Source organism: Oncorhynchus masou, chromosome 5, assembly GCF_036934945.1.
Source record: "Oncorhynchus masou masou isolate Uvic2021 chromosome 5, UVic_Omas_1.1, whole genome shotgun sequence".
NCBI classification, from domain to species: domain Eukaryota; kingdom Metazoa; phylum Chordata; class Actinopteri; order Salmoniformes; family Salmonidae; genus Oncorhynchus; species Oncorhynchus masou.
Window position 1 is genome coordinate 31,994,240 of NC_088216.1, and position 21,084 is coordinate 32,015,323.

General features: G+C 42.5%; 1 protein-coding gene across 1 annotated transcript in view; it reads left to right on the forward strand.

Moving 5' to 3' along the window:
• LOC135539428 (inactive tyrosine-protein kinase 7-like) overlaps nt 1-21,084 on the forward strand; it is a 39,014-nt gene that overhangs the window by 3,578 nt on the left and 14,352 nt on the right. The window contains exon 2 of the mRNA XM_064965310.1: nt 20,225-20,521. Coding sequence (XP_064821382.1) covers nt 20,225-20,521 — 297 coding nt within the window. The remainder of the gene's footprint in view (nt 1-20,224; nt 20,522-21,084) is intronic.

A 21,084-nucleotide genomic window follows, 5' to 3' on the forward strand; every position in this document is an offset into this window, starting at 1 on the left:
AAAGCAGCCTGATGAGACTTCACAGGTAGTTGAGGGGCTTGCTTGATCTTTAGAACTCAAGGGGGACTATCTCCTTCCATTGTTATGGAAATCAGGATTAGTCTGGGAAAAATACTTTAGAAGCATTCACTGTAATTGCAAAGACAGAGGTAGTATCATTTCACTTGACAAGTCCCTTTGCTCTGAATTGGGCTGACAATCATTTTTTTGTTTATTCTAAACTAAGACGACTGAGAAGGATGATACGCTGTAGTAGGATTTTGATACTATAATTAAGTGGAAAAAGCCCCCAGTATTATTGGACTGTTTTAAATGCAAGGCTCCATGTATTGTTTGAAATATCAACAGTTTGCCTTCTGGGGCTTCAGAGGGGAAATAAAAATGTCTTCGGATAATTTTACATCAAAACCATATTGTGAGCCCTTTTCCCCTAACAAGATGGCCCTGTGTCTTGATTAAGACCTACAGTGTATAATGTGAAACATCCTTTGCCTTGAAGTCCTGGAATATGGACTGCATCCAAGGAGGTCTCAGTTAGAGGAATAGTTCACGTTGATTGCAAATGTAACTTGTCTTATAGATATTTAGAGAGTGGTCTATGTACCTGGAGAGCCGGCAATCTAATATTGGTTTGTTTACCTTGCTATACAGCCAGTGTTAGGCTACTGACGGTGGTATAGATTATTTTCTTGTTAATATTACCCTTAATGTGAGGTACATTTGTAAGTTGAGTTAATTTTCTCTAAAACCAACAGCGCCCACACAGGACATAGGCGATGCTACAGCAAGCTATATCACACAGGACTTGGGCTATACTGCAGCAGGCTATATCACAGAGGACATAGTCGAAGCTAAAGCACGCTATATCACACAGGAAGTAGGCGACGCTAAAGCAGGCTGTATCACACAGGAAGTAGGCGACGCTACAGCAGGCTGTATCACACAGGACGTAGGCGACGCTACAGCAGGCTGTATCACACAGGACGTAGGCGACGCTACAGCAGGCTGTATCACACAGAACGTAGGCGACGCTACAGCAGGCTGTATCACACAGGACGTAGGCGACGCTACAGCAGGCTGTATCACACAGGACGTAGGCGGGGCTACAGCAGGCTGTATCACACAGGACGTAGGCGGGGCTACAGCAGGCTGTATCACACAGGACGTAGGCGGGGCTAAAGCAGGCTGTATCACATAGGACGTAGGCGGGGCTAAAGCAGGCTGTATCACATAGGACATTGGCGATGCTACAGTTGAAGTCAGAAGTTTACATACACCTTAGCCAAATACATTTAAACTCAGTTTTGATGGAATGATTTATTTAAGCTTTTATTGCTCGCACACACTTTTTCAGTTCTGCCCACAAGGTTTCTATGAGAGTGAGATCATGGCTTTGTGATGGCCACTCCATTACCTTGACATTGTTGTCCTTAGGCCATTTTGCCACAACTTTGGAAGTATGCTTGGGGTCATTGTCCATTTGGAGGACCCTTTTGCGACCAAGCATTAACTTCCTGACTGATGTCTTGATATGTTGCTTCAATATATCCGCATAATTTTCCTTTCTCATGATGCCATATATTTTGGGAAGTGCACCAGTCCCTCTTGTAGCAAACCACCTCCACAACATGATGCTGCCACCCCCGTGCTTCACGGTTGGGATGGTGTTCTTCGGCTTGCAAGCGTCCTACTTTTTCCTCCAAACATAATGATGGTCATTATGGCCAAACGGTTTTATTTTTGTTTCATCAGACCAGAGGACATTTCTCCAAGATGTACGATCTTTGTCCCCATGTGCAGTTGCAAACCGTAGTCTGGCTTTTTTATGGTGGTTTTGGAGCAGTGGCTTCTTCCTTGCTGAGCGGCCTTTCAGGTTATGTCGATATAGGACTTGTTTCACTGTGGATATAGATACTTTTGTACCGGTTTCCTTCAGCATCTTCAAAAGGTCCTTTGCTGTTGTTCTGGGATTGATTTGCACTTTTCACACCCAAGTACTTTCATCTCTAGGAGACAGAAAGCATCTACATCCTGAGCGGTATGACGTCTGCGTGGTCCCATGGTGTTTATAAAAATTGCTCCCAAGGATGAACCAGACTTGTGGAGGTCTGCAATTTTATTTCTGAGGTCTTGGCTGATTTCTTTTGATTTTCACATGATGTCAAGCAAAGAGGCAATGAGTTTCAAGGTAAGCCTTGAAATACATCCACAGGTTAATTGACATCATTTGAGTCAATTACCTATCAGAGGCTTATAAAGCCATTCTCTGGAATTTTCCAAGCTATTTAATGGCACAGTCAACTTAGTGTATGTAAACTTCTGACCTCTGGAATTGTAAGTGAAATAATCTGCCTTTCGGTTACTAGTCCAACGCTCTAACCACTAGGCTACCCTGCCGCCTTGTTGTGCCATGCACAATGTAATGTCCTAACTGACTTGCCAAAACTATTGTTTGTTAACAATAAATTTGTGGAGTGGTTGAAAAATGAGTTTTAATGACTCCAACCTAAGTGTATGAAACTTCAGACTTCAACTTTTTATCACACAGGACATAGGCGATGCTGCAGCAGCCTATATCACAGAGATTAGGAAGTGATGATTACCAAACAAATACAAAAATAATGATCGTTTCCTTGGTTTACAATAAGCTCAATTATCACCATTTGCAGCATTGGAACAGCATTATTTGCTGGAACATTGAATTAATCCTATAGTATCTTATTTCCAACGTTCATCCAATTTGTGTAGTACTTTCAGAGCTTGTACAAATTTGCTCCGGTCTGTGACATATGTGATGATGGAGAAGCAGCTGAAATGTCTTGAAACACGTTCTGGATTAGGCGTGATGGCATGTTCTTCCCTCTGGTCTAACTCCCCCGAGATCTCATGGGTCTTTGGGACTGTGCAGTTAAATGTCAGGGGCAACCATCACTGTTCTCTTTTGGCACACCTCTGGCAGCTGCAGTTTCATCAGACAAACAAGTGTTTGTTTATTACAGCTAAACTTTAAGATCTGGAAAGTACATTTTGAGTAGTTTTTGTTGTGAGGAATAATCAATCTCACCACTATAGCCCTTTAGTAAGCAAAAGCAAATGGTGTTAGCAGTCAGTGGGCAGCCCTGATATAGGGCATTGATGTATAAAGATGTTGTACTATAATTAGTGTAAAAATAATACCTGAGAACCTCTATGCGACATCTCTCACACACATTAAATATGCACCATTCAAATGTCACGGTGGAGATTCACAATTTAGATGAGTAACTTAACTGCTGCACAGTATTTGAAGCAATACAACAGCGGCACTGTATTTATTGACAAAATATCACACGGTTTCAAAATTACATGGGGCAGGGGGGGAATGTAAAGATAACATCTATAATTCAGTGTTCTGGTATGGCAGATGCTCCTCTATGCCAAACTCATAGGATGATTGATGCCACTTCATTCGCTTGTTGAGTAATTCTACCCTGGGTAAACCCAGCCAAGGTCGTGCCAAAGCATGTTGTAACCTTTGTGATTACTTTCCACAATGCCCTTCATATTTGGCTCCTAACCCAGTGCAGAAAGACGATGCCAGCGGCTGACATAACTGATGTTTGATCTGATAGCCCATAATGAGCTACTAAAATGACAGCCTGGCAGATGTTTGAAATGAATGCCTGTGTAAACCATGCCACCCGTCGTGAGATTGCTCGCCGGCAGAGAAATAGCAGGGCCTTGGCAAGGAGGAAGAGATTCTACTCATAAGATGTCAAGTTGTCTGATATGGAGTGTCAGCCAGGAATGGCCTGAGCAAAATGGTGGAAAACATGCCTGTTTTGAATTGTCTAATGATGAACTGTTAAACAACAACCAGCTCAGAAATATTTGGTTTCCAGACTCATGGTTTTTAAATAATTCAAAGCATTTGGTTAAACACTATTGTTTTTCCTGCTAAATGGGGCATTCGTTAGAACCAATTTAGGAAACTACATCTGTGTGTGAAACTGTTACTCTGGCATACTTGGGTGCTTATTATTTGTAATCTTTTTTCACTCTTTGAAGGAAATAGCTTTGTTGGTTAAAATAATAAGCTATATTGAGCTTTGCACTTGAAGTAGGCTCCTTTTGGATATTTTCAGGAGGATCTGTTTCTGAAAACCGCTCCAATTTCCTTTATATAGTCGGGAACCATTGGGTTGAAAGCAACAGCTGAGTCACTGGTTGCAACAAGGATTAAAACCTGAAGATTGTGTGGAAGATGCACAATCTTTGGGATTTGAGTCATCATTTGCAGAATAACTTTGACCCAATTTGTTGAATGATTCCATTGTCTTTACTTAACTTTGTTTTTCTCCGTTAACAGTCTGTTGGGCGTGAGGTCAACCGTCAACATTTCTTCACCGATTTATCAAAATTTCAACCTTTTTAGATGTGCTTTCTGCCAAAGCTAGGACATGGGCTTGTCTTTTAGCCACATATGAGCCATTGGCACCATATCAGTCAAGGAGCATATAGCCCTGTAACCCTGGCAAACCTCAGTGCTGCTGACTGGGAGAGGACTGTTTCCATGTTGTAAAATACACCCGGAAAGCTGGGCAGATGTCATTCACAATTACACACAGGGTTTTACAGCTCCACCCCCATTTTTAGAGAGGGGATTTCACTGTTAGTCTACACCTTTTTGTATATGAGGCATGTGACAAATTGTTGATTTAATTTATTGAAGACTGATGTATGAATATTTTTCTGACAAATTATTGCTTTTTGATAAGACTTTGCAGATAGAATAAAGAGGGGGAAAAGCATGTCATCAAATACTTGCACATAAACCCTGAATAACACACTCCCAGAATTGCTTGGGTTTTGTGCGAATGATAAGTAATGAAATAAGAGTAATTGCTCACGCAGTGTATAAAGTATACAGAAAGTAGTGGTCTACTGTTTGTTCGTGCCATCCCTTCATGCTCCTCTAAAATGACGATAGCATGTGAAATGGACAGAGCAACCTCAAGATGAAAAGAACCCTGTCTGACAGAGCCAATCACAACTATGCATGGCTCTCGTTGAACATGAGGTAAACCAATGGCTGTTTGCAGGCCACAATCATCAAGGGAAACCCACACAGACCAATTCCAGGGCAGAGAGGTCACGAGCAGGGGAGAAGAGCTGATTTTACATTTTGTAACCCAAGAACAAGCTCAGCCAGAGCCGTTTGAAGAACTAGGGACATGAGTGATTGTACCTTTTTTTGAGTCTCTCTGTGGTAAAACCATATTTATTGCTAGATGTTTTGCCAGATTTTTGCCCATTGTTGCATATGAACACTTTCCTCTCAAGCGCTGTCTGGAGAGACTTGTTTTAGGGACAATTTTAGTCTGTTGGCCTGCCTGGAACCAATGTGAAGTTGCCTGGTGACACTCCTGAGTGCTCTGCAGAGAGAACAAGTGGTTCTTGTTATAAGATCAGAATTTGTGTAATTAAATTTAAGTCCATATGCTTTTCATTAAGCTCCATCTCTTTCCAGAGCCGAATTTAGAAATCCCACAACATTCCACAAGCACCAAAGGCTTTTTAGATTTTATGTAATATAAAGAGAAGCGTGTGGAATTTACTGTGGAGGATAGATTGAACTTCAGTGCAACACACATTTCCCGCCAATTTAGTTTGTGAGAAGAAATAATTACTTGGTTAATATGCCAAGACTATCAACATTTGAGGTCTGAAAAACTGCCGGGTTGCATGACTGTGAACGTCCCAAGCCTCGTCTCCTAAACATTTTTCTGACTTTCAACATCCTCTGCTGTTGACCTCCCTTAACGTTTATTGTATTTTGTCCCTCCTTGTGTGCTGTTTTGGGTATTGTTTGTTTGTCGGGGGCCCCACACTTTCTGTGGTACGCATCAGTTGCTTGCACTTCTCCCAGCATGAGGTCAACACTGCCAACTGGCAGAAAGAGAAAGAACTGTTATGAGCTGAACATAACAGTGGAAGGGAGGACCAGCAGCAGGTGACCCAACTGTGATTTGTGACTAGATTTAGAATGCAATGCAATTATCCCCCCCCCCCCCACGGGACAGCTAATTGTATTGCATTCTAAATCTCACAGCGAAAACACACTCTGTAAAGACTTCCATGTCTGAGCTGCCTGCGGCAGATGCCATACCAGAGGGGGGGGGGGGGCATAGTTGAGATGGGTTGTAACCTGGTTTTGGTGCTTCAATTGTTATTTCCCCCTCCGAAAACAGAGAGTAGGCTACTTTATCACCTTCAAGCCAGTTCAGCAAACAGTAAAATGAAAGCCCTAAGGCTCACATGTGAAAAGTGGCTGGACCCCTGACTCTTCCAGGGCCGTAAACTTGGCCCGGGACTCTAACGATGGAGGTACACAGGAAGTACACAGGAAAGGTTTTCTTTTCTTCTCCAGGAGTATGTCAAATTAGGCATAAGTAAAGTCTTTGATTTCTGGATCAGATAGAAAATGTGTCTTACATTTTGTAAGACTTTTTTTCCCTCGTAGATGTTATCAGAAATGCATCAAAACCCCTGCCAACTAATATCAACACACATTGTTTACGTTCTAAAGTTTTAAGAAATATTGCCTTGTGCCTATTCATTCCATAACCAAAAATTGACATCTTTAAGATATTTTAATGTCTCTCCCTCATGAGGGTGGATAATGAAAGTTCACAGAAGTAACGGTAGTTATTTAGTTATAGTGATTTTTACTGATGTCAGTTTTATTTGAATTATTAAGTGAATAAAACTCGTAATTGCATTACCAAATTGGTAACTGAATTACCAATAAAATCAGTAATGGAATTGCTGCAACTGAATTGGCTACAATGGGAAATCATAATAGTCACAAATCATAGTTGGGTCACCTGCTACTGTCCTCCCTTCCACTGTCATACTGTTCTGTTCAGCTCATAAGTTTTCTTTCTGTTGTCTAGTGGTGAAACCTCTCTCTCACATACACTGTCCAGTTAATGTTACCTCTCCCAACTGACACTACCAATGTGTCCCCTGTAACCAGCATCCTTACGCACTGACCGACATCGAACATCCACGGATGTTGAAAAGTAGTTTAAAAAAAATTTGATCATTCCACACTGGCCTTGATGTTTAACATCCACAGACGGACCGGACTGAACATATCATAGATGTCTGTTTCGATAGCACAGTACAGTTAGTAGAGCACAGTGGAGTATAACTACACATTTCAGGACCCAATGAATAGCCCGCTTTTACACTGGACAATTCGTGGGTTTATGCTACAGTCCGCCCACAGATTAGTCGCTGCTCCATCGTAAATTGTTGAGTTTAGTCGGCTAAATATAGTACAGTGCAGAAATGTATTATAGTACAGTAGAGAACAGTATGTTGTACTGAACTATACTCTAATGTAGTGTACTATACTGTAGTCTACTGCAGTCCACTGTGCTGCGTGCACTGTGATGTCCAAACTTGTGAAACATGAGGAGGAAGGGAAAGGGGGATACCTAGTCAGTTCTACAACTGAATGCCTTCAACCGAAATGTGGCTTCTGCACTTAACCCAACCCAACCCCTCTGAATCAGAGAGATGCAGGGGGCTATCAATCGACAACCACGTCATCGGTGCCCGGGGAACAGTGGGTTAACTGCCTTGCTCAGAGGCAGAATGACAGATTTTTGCCTCGTCAGCTCTGGGATTCAATCCAGTATCCTTTCTATTACAGGACCAATGCTCCTACCCACCAGAATACTAACATTCATATCCATAATTATTATTTTCTGTGTAGTACAGATCAGTCGAATTCCATTACCAGGTGTAAAACCACTTCACTTACTGTAGTTCAATAACCAAAATAGCACCTTGAGTTTGAAAAAAATCTATGTCATAGCTGACACCCCATTCTTTCTGCAGACATCTTTAAATTTTTATTCAGAGCAGATATTTAAGATTTTTCCCGGAAAGTAGTCGCATAACCTGAGGGAGATTTTACTGTAATTCTGTTTAAAAAAGTTAGCATCTGTACAGTTCTTACACTAAATGAGTTTTAACATTTTCAGGAGAAATTGTTAGTATTGACTTTTGCGTATTGTTTGTTTAACTTTGAAATGGCGTAATTCTGTTACCGTGGAATTGCCCCTGTAAATCCATACATTTCTCCAATGGCTCAAACGTGTTGAATTTCTGGTTTGTCATTTACTTTTTTTTTTAGATTTAGAAAATGAATGCCCCCCTCGTAAATGGTTGGAGCCAGGCTTAGTGGGGAGTTGTAAAGCAAACCGCTCTTGGTATGTTCCACTTAGTGGAGGGGGGGTGAAGCTTAGGTTGTTTAATTAGTTTGATTTGTTTTATGTTACAACTCAAATGCATTAGTCTTTGCTGTAGTATTTGTGTCTTAGTCATGTAATTAAATACTTTCACATACATAATCTCCACCAAGAAAATGACCATGTATGGCCATAGCATGCTCCCACCTCCCTCCAGCTGTTTTGTCCCTTGTATGTGCAGGGAAGGGGCAGGGGATTCTCATATAAATGTTTTGGCCACAGATGTGTATCCATCTCACAGCTGGGCCCCTGCGTTAAATGAAGGGAACGGTTCACCAATAATTTAAAGTCTCAACGGCCTCAGATACAATCTCATGCCATGTCTCTGTGATGACAGGACAGAAAAGACAGCTGAAATGCAAACTCAAAGAACTGTTCCATCCTAGGTCTGGGCGCTATATCGAATTAATTCCAGTTAATGTTTTTGTGCGATATTCCAAATGCCTGTATCACAAGAATCAAGTTATTTTGTATTTTTTGTTTTTATGAGCATTTATGTTCGCTTGTTCTCATGTTGTCTTTTTGTTCTCGCCTCCTTCGCGGGAAGGCAGGCGACGAGCTTATTTTGGGCAAGAGTGAAACCTCTCGCTTCGCCTTTCTTTTCCTGACTATTTACACACACACACCAAGCCCCTCCCCCTGCCACACCAACAAAGTTGAGAGATCAATTCTTCCTCTGACGAGCAGTTTAAACTCGCTATTTGCATTTGAGGTTTGGTCCAACCGAATCTGTCGAATGGACACAGAAAAGCTTAGACACTTTTTTTTACTGTAATAAAGAAGTTAACCTTTCTAACAATACCATTTTTATGTTTCAACTACTCAAATTGCGCGCAGAGCAGACACTACTAAAACAGGCGTGTCAATGAACATTCATTCTGGAAAATTAATGCTCAGTTTAGCATTTTAGCTAAAGACTGTTATACTAGCTGTGTAGTCTTTTTTTATATATATAAATGTGCAATAAGTATTCTAACAATTAATTTAATTTGCAACTTGTTTTCATTCTGAGAAATAAGGAAAACTACTCGATTTCAACATCTGAACAGTGGATAGGCTAGCAAATTGTCCAAACAGTTGGGAGACAGACGGGTGTGTTCATAACAATTCAACTGTTCTGCCTTGTTACCTAGCAAATAGATTCACACCGGGAATTCATTTGAATATTGCTGACTGTTTGAAATGCGGTGTATTTTACCTTTTTTAATTGTACAACAACGCTTATTTAGTGTATATGTATGTGTGCTTTTGAAAGAAAAGCATTTTTGAAAGAAAAGCATTTTTTTTGGTCCAATTTAAAATAACAAATTGATCAGAAATACAGTGTAGACATTGTTAATGTTGTAAATGACTGTTGTCGCTGGAAATGGATGATTTTTAATGGAATATCTACAAGGGACCCCAAACTTTTGAACGGTAGTGTATATCTCGTGAATCGGCCATAAGTTCGAGATACAATTTTTAGGCCATGTCACCCAGCCCTATTCCATCCTATTGCCGGGCACTTCTTTGCTGCACTCCTCCTTTTGAGTGGAACATTGTTATTATTGTCAATTTATCCTGGAAACACGTTTAGCGGTTATGATTTAAATTGACCGCTATGCCTACTTCATCCTAATCTCACTTGATTTCTTTTACCCCAACACAGCAATGTCTGATAAATCCCTCAAGCAACATCCTACTCAGTGTCATTGTCTTACATAAGATCAGTTCAGGCGGAATCAACATTTATCTCGCAAATGGTAATGGGATAGAGCGTTTGAAAATATCAGACGTTTGAAAATATTACCCACGTGACATTGTCTACGAGACTCAATTTCTTCATCAACACTGCCTCAATTGATCTAAGCTTAAACAAATGTCTTTTTTTTAAAGTCTGAGTTGCCCCATTTTACATCTGGCTAATGATTATTGTGCTTCAATGAGCAGTATTTCGGTAGTTTTGACTATACGCACGAAAGCTAGAATACATTTTTCCAACATGAACTTTCTAACGTTCGCTGAACCAGTCACTGAAATCATCTTTGACTGAAACGGTGCTGCTAACTTAGTGCTGCACACAATGTTGAGTCTTCCAGCAAGTTACTGCACTGCTAACTAATGCTTACATTATTATAGGTTTTCATGAAGCAGCTGTTCTTCTGCCACGAGTCATTGCAGTAGCTTCCGGAGTCAGCTGCTGTGCTCAGCTGACCCAACGATACGATTGCGGGGAAACATGCTGATCCTACAGACTGATTTCTCAGTTCTTCATAATTGTGGGGCTGCATGTCTACAACTTCAGGATCATTTAAATAGGCTAATCCAAACTTTCTGTCATTCATGTCAGTAAGCTAGCTATACAGCTGATCAAGTCACTGCACTGGCAACCAACGTCCTTGCACAGTCTGTTTGCAGGAGATAGCCACCGGATTATTTTTTATTTTTTTTGCAAACTATTAAATCACTGTCACAACATTTTGTAGTAATTTTGCTAGCTAGTTATTCTCCCTATTTCATGGAAAGTCATGCAAGAGCGCAGTGATTAGTAACTGTTTTACATTTTTTGAATGGCGGATGCTCAATGTTCAATTTCGAATGAGTTCCACTTCCTACAAGAAAGACCGGTTGAAGAACGCGTGTCGCAGAGGAGTGAAGCCATCTGACGTGAGACATTGATTGTGTGCCACTGACTGACCAAGATTCTGCAGGGCCTAATGTTCTCCCAGCAGCCTAATCACTGGCATCCTGCACCTCTGCATCGTGGCCCCTATCAGAGAGGATTTCCCACCAGCTCACTCCAGGTCTCCCTTTTTGCCTGTTGTCTGTCAATTTGGACTGTGTTATTAAATGGAGGGTGACTTACTTCTACTGCACTGCAGTCCCCCACTGGTTAATCTTAGTATCTGTAGGCATTTCAGAGCGGGCACCTGTTTAGCCATGTCCAGCCTGACACTGTGTCCCTAGACTTGGGAGCAGCTGCACAAACACCTTCCTTCTCTGCCTGGGCCCTCCGCTTTGCCTTGGGCCCTCCGCTTTGCCCCCCCCGACACACACACACACACACAACCCTTATATGGCAGTTTGTCTGATGGGTCCAGGCCTAGTGTGATACCCCAGGCCCAACGGACTTGCCTGACTATTAGGCTGTTCTGGACTATTAGGTTACCCCAGGGAAATCAGCAGCTGAAAGTAATAAGTGCTCTAATAAGTTGCCTTCTCGCCCTCAACAGTCACGTAGCTCGATGACTTACTTGTTGTTTTGGATGCTCCTATGGCATAATCTCAAGTGGAGATTGGACAATTGGAGCTTCAGTTTCCACTGTTGTAAATTTGCATAACGATGCTCCTCAGCCTTGCGAACTGCGGGTATGGTGAACTGAACCGTGGGTATGGTGAAACATACCTTAGTAATAATTGTGGCAAGCTCAAATTTCTGTACAAGGCTGTTGTCATTTATGGACCCCCCCCCCTCTACTCAGTGTCTGGTGGGTTAAACCACTCTGGTCATATTTCACAGGGTGGTTTTGTTTTAACCATGGCTCAATTTAATGCTTGGCTCCTTTTTAGTGGACAGATGGTCCAAATCAACTCTCCACCATTGTTAAATATGGGTCTACTTACATCCATGGAGTCATCCTTACCCCTGATATATAGCATCGAAATTGGTCTGTTTGAAGTTACATTGTGGGCTTCCTCTGTAAGGTAACATTCTCATTTTTATTATTTATTTGCTATTGTGGTCTCTCCCAGCAGTTTTCACATTCCACGCGCATTCTGTGTCTTGTGAATTAAACCTAAAATGTTTCTGTGCCAATCTTTCCTGCCAACTGTCAGTAGTGCTTGGTGGGAGGTCCCTGCATCCGCAACCAAGCCCTGTAGGTATCTCAAAATGGAACTGGTCACAGACCCAGTATCTTTACTCCGGAGGGTCATTGACCGCTGTGCATCAAAGCCCTCCTTTGTGAGAGAGCGGGAGAAGCCACAGGAGCTTTTTGGCACTAACAGAGCCAAGTTGAGCTTTGAGACTAATATGATACCACTATACGAGCTGGAAGAGAAAGACCAGTGCCCTAAAGGTCCTGGTGCATTATTTATACCAAACGGACTTATCGATTGACACCAACTTATTTGCTTCCCTATTTGGTGCATGATTTGCATCTTCAGGTTCACATGAATGTTTATTTCGCTCAATCTTGGGAGGTAGGTTGTGTTTGATCAGATCCCAGATGTGATGTAATGTGCAGCGTTTTATGCAGCAGCAGGTTCCATTTGAGGTTCATGTTTCAGCCAATCAGGTTTGCTTACACTCGGTTAGTATAGTTCCACTGCTTCAGTATCCATGAATGCCACCTTTGTCACTTCGAACTCTAAATTCCTGCCCTGGGATCAAGGAAGAGGTTTAGGAATGCTCCAGTGCCAGGCATTTCTGTGGAGGCTAGGGTCCTCACCTAGACACTGATTTTGTAGACACTTTAAATGTGCAAGACTATTGCCATTCCTGATATCTCCGAGAATCTCATAATTTTGAAAATAAAGCCAACTGGACACCAATGGTCCAACATGATGTTCTGGTAAATGTATCATCTCTGGTCAAGCAATTCTTTACATGAAACAAATGTTCTAGGCATCATCTTTCTCATGACTTAGCTTAGCTACACTCTGCACAGTTGAGTCCATTCAACATGGCGAGTCACCACATGTCTGATTTCATTTCTTTTGTGAGTAAATTTCCCCAGAGTCCAATCAGAAGAGACAGCAATGGCGACAAACAGACTGACGGTGCACGCTGGAGGTCACACGAACATTCACCCTGTTTATTTACCTGTAGAAAAAGTACAGGCAAGATGTACACATACAACCCCTCGAACTGTCCACTGCATTTTCATGTGAGGAAAGACGTCACATTTCCCCGATTTAAGTCTGTGGTTGGGGGACCATGCAGGAAATGTTAGATTTCTCTGTGGCCGCTAGTTCACCACTTCTTATGATAAAATAGGCATCACCATTCTTTTGTTTTCTGAGAGAACATCCGAATGAACTCTTATCTTTAAATAGAAGAGGTAATTTATTGAATAGCCTAGATTTTTATTTATCAATTGCAAGGGCTCTTGAATGACCCAATCAACAATATATTTTTTATCTTTTTGTTTAAAAAATAAATTCTTTGAAGGGTGGATCAGCTTTAATATTGAGGATATATTGTTGCTTCCATCAATGCAATTCTCAGCGTCATTTACAATCCCCAATCCATATTTTTGGGGATATATATATACATATACGCGCGCACGCACGCACACACACACGGTTGGAGTCGGAAGTTTACACACTTAGGTTGGAGTCATTAAAACTCGTTTTTCAACCACGCCAAAACTATAGTTTGTAAACAAGAAATTTGTGGAAAGTTGGTTAGGACATCTACTTTGTGCATGACACAGGTAATTTTTCCAGCAATTGTTTAGACAGATTATTTCACTTATTATTCACTGTATCACAATTCCAGTGGGTCATAAGTTTACATACACTAAGTTGACTGCCTTTAAACAGCTTGGAAAATTCCAGAAAATGTCATGGCTTTATAAGCTTCTGATAGGCTAATTGACATCATTTGAGTCAATTGGAGGTGTACCTGTGGATGTATTTCAAGGCCTACCTTCAAACTCAGTGCCTTTTTGCTTGACATCATGGGAAAATCAAAAGAAATCAGCCAAGACCTCACAAAAGAAATTGCAGACCTCCACAAGTCTGGTTCATCCTTGGGAGCAATTTCCAACTGCCTGACTGTACCACGCTTATCTGTACAAACAATAGCACGCAAGTATAAACACCATGGGCCCATGCAGCAGTCATACCGCTCAGGAAGGAGACGTGTTCTGTCTCAAAAAGATTAACGTACTTTGGTGCGAAAAGTGCAAATCAATCCCAGAACAGCAGCACAGGACCTTGTGAAGATGCTGGAGGAAATGGGTACAAAGTATCTATGTCCACAGTTAATAAACAAGTCCTATATCGACATAACCTGAAAGGCCGCTCAGCAAGGAAGAAGCCACTGCTCCAAAACTGCCATTAAAAAGCCGTCCACGGTTTGCAACTGCACATGGGGACAAAGATTGTACTTTTTGGAGAAATATCCTCTTGTCTGATGAAACAAAAACTGTTTGGCCTTAATGACCATCATTATGTTAGGAGGAAAAGGGGGAGGCTTGCAAGTCAAAGAACACCATCCCAACCGTGAAGCGTGGGGGTGCTTTGCTGCAGGACGGACTGGTGCACTTCACAAAATAGATGACATGATGCTGGAAAATTTTGTGGATATATTGAAGCAACATCTCAAGACATCAGTCAGGAAGTTAAAGCTTGGTCACAAATGGGTCTTCCAATGGATAATGACCCCACGTATACTTCCGAAGTTGTGGCAAAATGGCTTAAGGACAACCAAGTCCAGGTTTTAGAGTGGCCATCACAAAGCCCTGACCTCAATCCCATAGAATTTGTGGGCAGAAATGAAAACTTGCTTGTGTGAGCAAGGAGGCCTTCAAACCTAACTCAGTTACACCAGCTCTGCCAGGAGGAATGGGCCAAAATTCACCCATCTTATTGTGGGAAGCTTGTGAAGGCTACCTGAAATGTTTGACCCAAGTCAAGGTGACCGGAAACATGACCGAATACAAACAGTGTAGCTATTCCCTCCGCAAGGCAACCAAACAAGCTCAGCGTCAGTATAGAGACAAAGTAGAATCTCAATTCAACGGCTCAGACACGGGGTATGTGGCAGGGTCTACAGTCAATCACGGATTACAAAAAGAAAACCAGCCCCGTCACGGACCAGGATGTCTTGCTCCCAGTCAGACTAAATAACTTTTTTCCCCGCTTTGAGGACAATACAGTGCCACTGACACGGCCTGCAATGAAAACATGCGGACTCTCCTTCACTGCAGCCGAGGTGAGTAAAACATTTAAACGTGTTAACCCTCGCAAGGCTGCAGGCCCAGACGGCATCCCCAGCCGCGCCCTCAGAGCATGTGCAGACCAGCTGGCTGGTGTGTTTACGGACATATTCAATCAATCCCTATCCCAGTCTGCTGTTCCCACATGCTTCAAGAGGGCCACCATTGTGCCTGTTCCCAAGAAAGCTAAGGTAACTGAGCTAAACGACTACCACCCCATAGCACTCACTTTCGTCATCATGAAGTGCTTTGAGAGACTAGTCAAGGACCATATCACCTCCACCCTACCTGACACCCTAGACCCACTCCAACTTGCTTACCGCCCAAATAGGTCCACAGACGATGCAATCTCAACCACACTGCACACTGCCCTAACCCATCTGGACAAGAGGAATACAAATATGAGAATGGTGTTCATCAACTACAGCTCAGCATTTAACACCATAGTACCCTCCAAGCTCGTCATCAAGCTCGAGACCCTGGTGCTCGACCCCGCCCTGTGCAACTGGGTACTGGACTTCCTGACGGGCCGCCCCCAGGTGGTGAGGGTAGGCAACAACATCTCCACCCCACTGATCCTCAACACTGGGGCCCCACAAGGGTGCGTTCTGAGCCCTCTCCTGTACTCCCTATTCACCCACGACTGCGTGGCCACGCACGCCTCCAACTCAATCATCAAGTTTGCGGACGACACAACAGTGGTAGGCTTGATTACCAACAACGACGAGACGGCCTACAGGGAGGAGGTGAGGGCCCTCGGAGTGTGGTGTCAGGAAAATAACCTCACACTCAACGTCAACAAAACTAAGGAGATGATTGTGGACTTCAGGAAACAGCAGAGGGAACACCTCCCTATCCACATCGATGGAACAGTAGTGGAGAGGGTAGTAAGTTTTAAGTTTCTCGGCGTACACATCCCAGACAAACTGAATTGGTCCACCCACACAGACAGCATTGTGAAGAAGGCGCAGCAGCGCCTCTTCAACCTCAGGAGGCTGAAGAAATTTGGCTTGTCACCAAAAGCTACAGATGCACAATCGAGAGCATCCTGGCGGGCTGTATCACCGCCTGGTACGGCAACTGCTCCGCCCACAACCGTAAGGCTCTCCAGAGGGTAGTGAGGTCTGCACAACGCATCACCGGGGGCAAACTACTTGCCCTCCAGGACACCTACACCACCCGATGTTACAGGAAGGCCATAAAGATCAAGGACAACAACCACCCGAGCCACTGCCTGTTCACCCCGCTATCATCCAGAAGGCGAGGTCAGTACAGGTGCATCAAAGCTGGGACCGAGAGACTGAAAAACAGCTATCTCAAGGCCATCAGACTGTTAAACAGCCACCACTAACATTGAATTCTACCTAATATAATGTTTACATACCCTACATTATTAATCTCATATGTATACGTATATACTGTACTCTATCATTTACTGCATCTTTATGTAATACATGTATCACTAGCCACTTTAACTATGCCACTTTGTTTACATACTCATCTCATATGTATATACTGTACTCGATACCATCTACTGTATCTTGCCTATGCTGCTCTGTACCATCACTCATTCATATATCTTTATGTACATATTCTTTATCCCCTTACACATTTGTTTGTATAAGACAGTAGTTTTGGAATTGTTAGTTAGATTACTTTTTGGTTATTACTGCATTGTCGGAACTAGAAGCACAAGCATTTCGCTACACTCGCATTAACATCTGCTAACCATGTGTATGTGACAAATAAAATTTGATTTGAACCATAAAAAAGGCAATGCTACCAAATACAAATTGAGTGTATGTGAACTTCTGACCCACTGGGAATGTGATGAAAGAAATACAAGCTGAAATAAATCATTCTCTCTACTATTATTCTGACATTTCACATTCTTCAAGTAAAGTGGTGATCTTAACTGACCTAAGACAGGGAATTTTTACTAGGATTAAATGTCAGGAATTGTGAAACTGAGTTTAAATGTATTTGGCTAAGGTGTATGTAAACGTCCGACTTTAACTGTGTGCATATATATACTTTTTTATATATACCTGTTTTATTATTCCCTGCAAACCCTGCCACCTTTCCCCCAATTGGAGTAAACTAATAAACAACACTTCGGCTTCTCCCTTCAGTTTATACACATTTTACAGACACAATCTATTTTACAGTAGTTATATTTTGTTTGTTTTTAGCCGTTCCTCTATTTCTGACATCCATCCAGTTTGATTTCTATTTGTAACTGTGCTATTTCACAAAATGTCTGAGCCTACATACATTTTACAGACCCTGTGTTTTACATTGGTTGTCTTGTTATTAGTCCCACCCTTCAGCTCCATTCAACAGGCTCTGTTTTTACACTTGTGACTTGTAGTTTTGAATAATGGAGGTCGGAGTAGACTGAATAGCTATAGTCTACATTGCAGCAATGGCTCCCTATTCTCTAGTCTGTTCAGTTCTTCTGAGTCTTGGTACCCTCTTAATCAAGAGTATTCCCTGAGAGGATCCTGTCTCCATAGCAGCAACAGGCACAGATAATGGCTTGTCCTGCCCCTCTGGCTGCGCTAAGTTTGGAATGTGGCCTCCCCTGTAGAGGAGAGAGCTAGACTGTGATGTGTGTCTGTGTGTGTGACAGTCTAGCTCTATATATTAGTGGATCACAGGACGTGGGAGAGCTAATACAGAGCCAAAGAGATGAGTCTTGGGGGTATTGTTATTGGGCACCAAGGGCTACTCTTCTTTCTGTAGTCTCAATTAGACTCCACTCGGTACTTACAATGACAGAACCACTCTCGAAGCAGTGAGAACACAGCGTGTTGTGTACTTCCAGTATGTAATTGACTGGAGTTGTGTAGTTAGCAAGGCTGTGGGCTTTTCATTTTGGATGTAAAGAGGGGGTGCATGATAGCCCACCCAGAACAGTCATTGGACAGGTCATTATTGTAAACAAGAATTTGCTTTTAATATACGTCAACCTTTTAAAATTATTTTTATTAATACAGGTAAGTAAAATGCATGTATGTTCAGACACTTTTACTCTGTCACTTTTGCCGGGTAACCCAGGAGTCCCATTCATCCAAGGCTGAGGGGTATGAATGAATACCTCATCCTCTTTAAGCTGGGCAGATGCCACTCCGCATTCCATTCCCCTCGCTGGTATGCGCTCTCGACCTGTGATGTGTTGACATTGTGTCTGTGTGTATTAAAAAGAGACATAACTAGGTACAGCCTCATTGGGCACAGTTGAGCTGTTTTGTTCAGGATACACTCTTGTTTAGTTATTCTTTCAACCAGTCTCTCGATTCCACACGTATTTGTATGTCACTATCACACAAGAGTACATTTATTGTTGATAGACTTATGAAACTGAACATAATATGTATATAACGAATTCAGTACTCAAAAAGGCAAATATAGTATGTCATAGCCAGTTATTGCCCCACCCCCCTTTGTAAAACACTGCAAACCAACAGAGGCCAAATGCCAAAGTAAGGTGGTATGCATGCCAGGGTGGAGTGAGGGGGTCAACTAAGTGATGGCACAGTGCCCGCCTATCAGCTCAGTGAGTGCCAGTTATTCATCATTTTCTGCTCATTAAAAGTGTAGCCTACTTGTGCTATTTATTTATTTTTGTTTTATTTTTTCTCTCCCCCCACTTCTGCTCCATGGGAAAGCAGAGGCTTTATTTCCCACTCCCACTGCAGACTGTCCCGCTCCCAGCATGGGCCTTCGCTCGGCCTGGGCCCCAGTAACCAGTCACTGGAGCGAGACAGACTGCCGTCTCGGTCTCAGGCAGTCGTCTGTCTGGATGAATGGGCAGCTCTGAGTTCCAGACAGGCCCTGCCAATCACTGAGGATCAGTGGCACTCTATTCAACGTCTAGGACATTGGGAGAAAAACAAATCCTTCATTGAAATTCTTACTTAGTATTACTAGCATTTATTCATTTGAAGGTACACACTTATTATTCTAGTAGTTTGACTTGATCTGCTTGTGTAACTACATTTTTTTTGCACATCTCCCATTGACATCAATTAATGAGTTGCGCGAAAGTCTGATTTGCTTGAGCTCAATTTAGAATCTAGACATTTGAATGCCTCTTAAAACAAGCCGAAAGGACAACATAGTATTGTTTTAATGTAATGAGTGACAATGTCCTATAGGGTGTTCTAATGGCTTATACTGCACCCTAAAGGGATAGTTAACTTTTCTGAATGTTTTTGCTGATTTACAGCTCACCTAGAGTGGTGTTGTCATCCAAACCACTTTGAAGTTCATTGGCGTGGTGTTGAGCCGCATCCAAAATATCCTGGCCAGCATTTTTTGTGCATGTAGCAATGCAAGTGGAAACTGATGGTCTTGCAGGAGACGTGGTTATTATTTGGGACGACAGAGTACATACCTGGCATGTCACTCAGCAAGAGGAGGGAGACCAAGGAGTTATGAACCATGTCTAGAGAAACTGGGGCCCATGGTCTGTCTGCCGCACACCTGGGGGTTTGTCTTTTTGTCTGTCTTACTGCAGCACACCTGGGTGTCTGTCTCTACTCCCAGCTGCCAGTGGACAAAAGAGCTAAGGGCGTAGAAGGGGAAAAGCATTGTACTCTTTCCTTTTAAATCAGGGCTTTCCGACCCTGTTCCTGGAGAGCTACCCTCCTTTAAGGATTTTGCTCCAACCCCAGTTGTAAATGACCTGATTCAGTTTATCAACTAGATAATTATTAGAATCAAGTGAGCTAGATTCGGGTTGGAGCAAAAAAACTACAGGACGGTAGCTCTCTAGGAACAGGGTTGGAGAGCCCTGCTTTACATTTTCTGAGTTGATGTGCGGATGGCTGAAAATCTCTTTCACTTCATCTTTTCAAGGAAGAAAAAAAAAGATTAATTTGTATGTGCATTAAATAAGGCTCTGTTGTGAACTGAATAAATTTGGGTTTAGCGTAACACGTCAGAGCTTAACAACTAATTCCTTCCTATAACTCTCTCTTCATCTTCCAGTTCTCACTGTTCACGCCACCTCCTTCCACTTCACCAAGGAGCCCAAGTCCCAGGATGCCTTGCACGGCCGGAGTGCCATGTTACGCTGCGAGGTCAGCGACGCGGAGGGCGTGAGTTACAGCTGGCTGCAAAACGGCGATGCGGTGAACGACACAGAGCTCCGCTTTCGGGAGGGCGGCAACCTCAAGTTCACCGCTGTGGACCGCGTGCTGGACGCCGGTACCTTCCAGTGCCTGGCCACCAACAATGCCACGGGTGAAGAGGAGCGCTCCACGGAGGCGTCCTTCAACATCAAATGTGAGTTTACTTAAATACTACTAAATTTTACTTACTTAATTCTCATAAATGTAAGCCCTTCCCTTAAATCAGTGTTTTGAGTTCTCATAACCAAAATACTGTAAATAGATGTGCAATTGTTAAATCCATACACATATTTCCGATATTGATATGACTCAATCAAGCACTCAAAGTAAGCATGGGTGACAGTGTAATGGAAAGTGATAGGCATAATTATATATGTTACTGTAATCATTTTTGCCAAATGCATTGAATTGGCTGCACAGCAATTAAAGCCATCTTAGACCTTATGCAGACCTACCTGTTTTGAATATTGACAGTTGCCTTGCATCTTCCAGATGTCAACTCAATATGTATGTCCTCGCATGTGTCTCTACAACCTCCATCTATATAACAGGCATCACATCTCCTGACGCTCTAAGAAAATGCTGCCTCATACTTATGAAGAATCTTTACTAGAGCCAGCCAGTGCTTTCCTTTTTCTAACTCTTATTTCCACTGGACCAGAAAACGAAGTCACGCCCGCGTGAGAGGTTATTTTGAGTGTGGGGCGGACAAAGCTG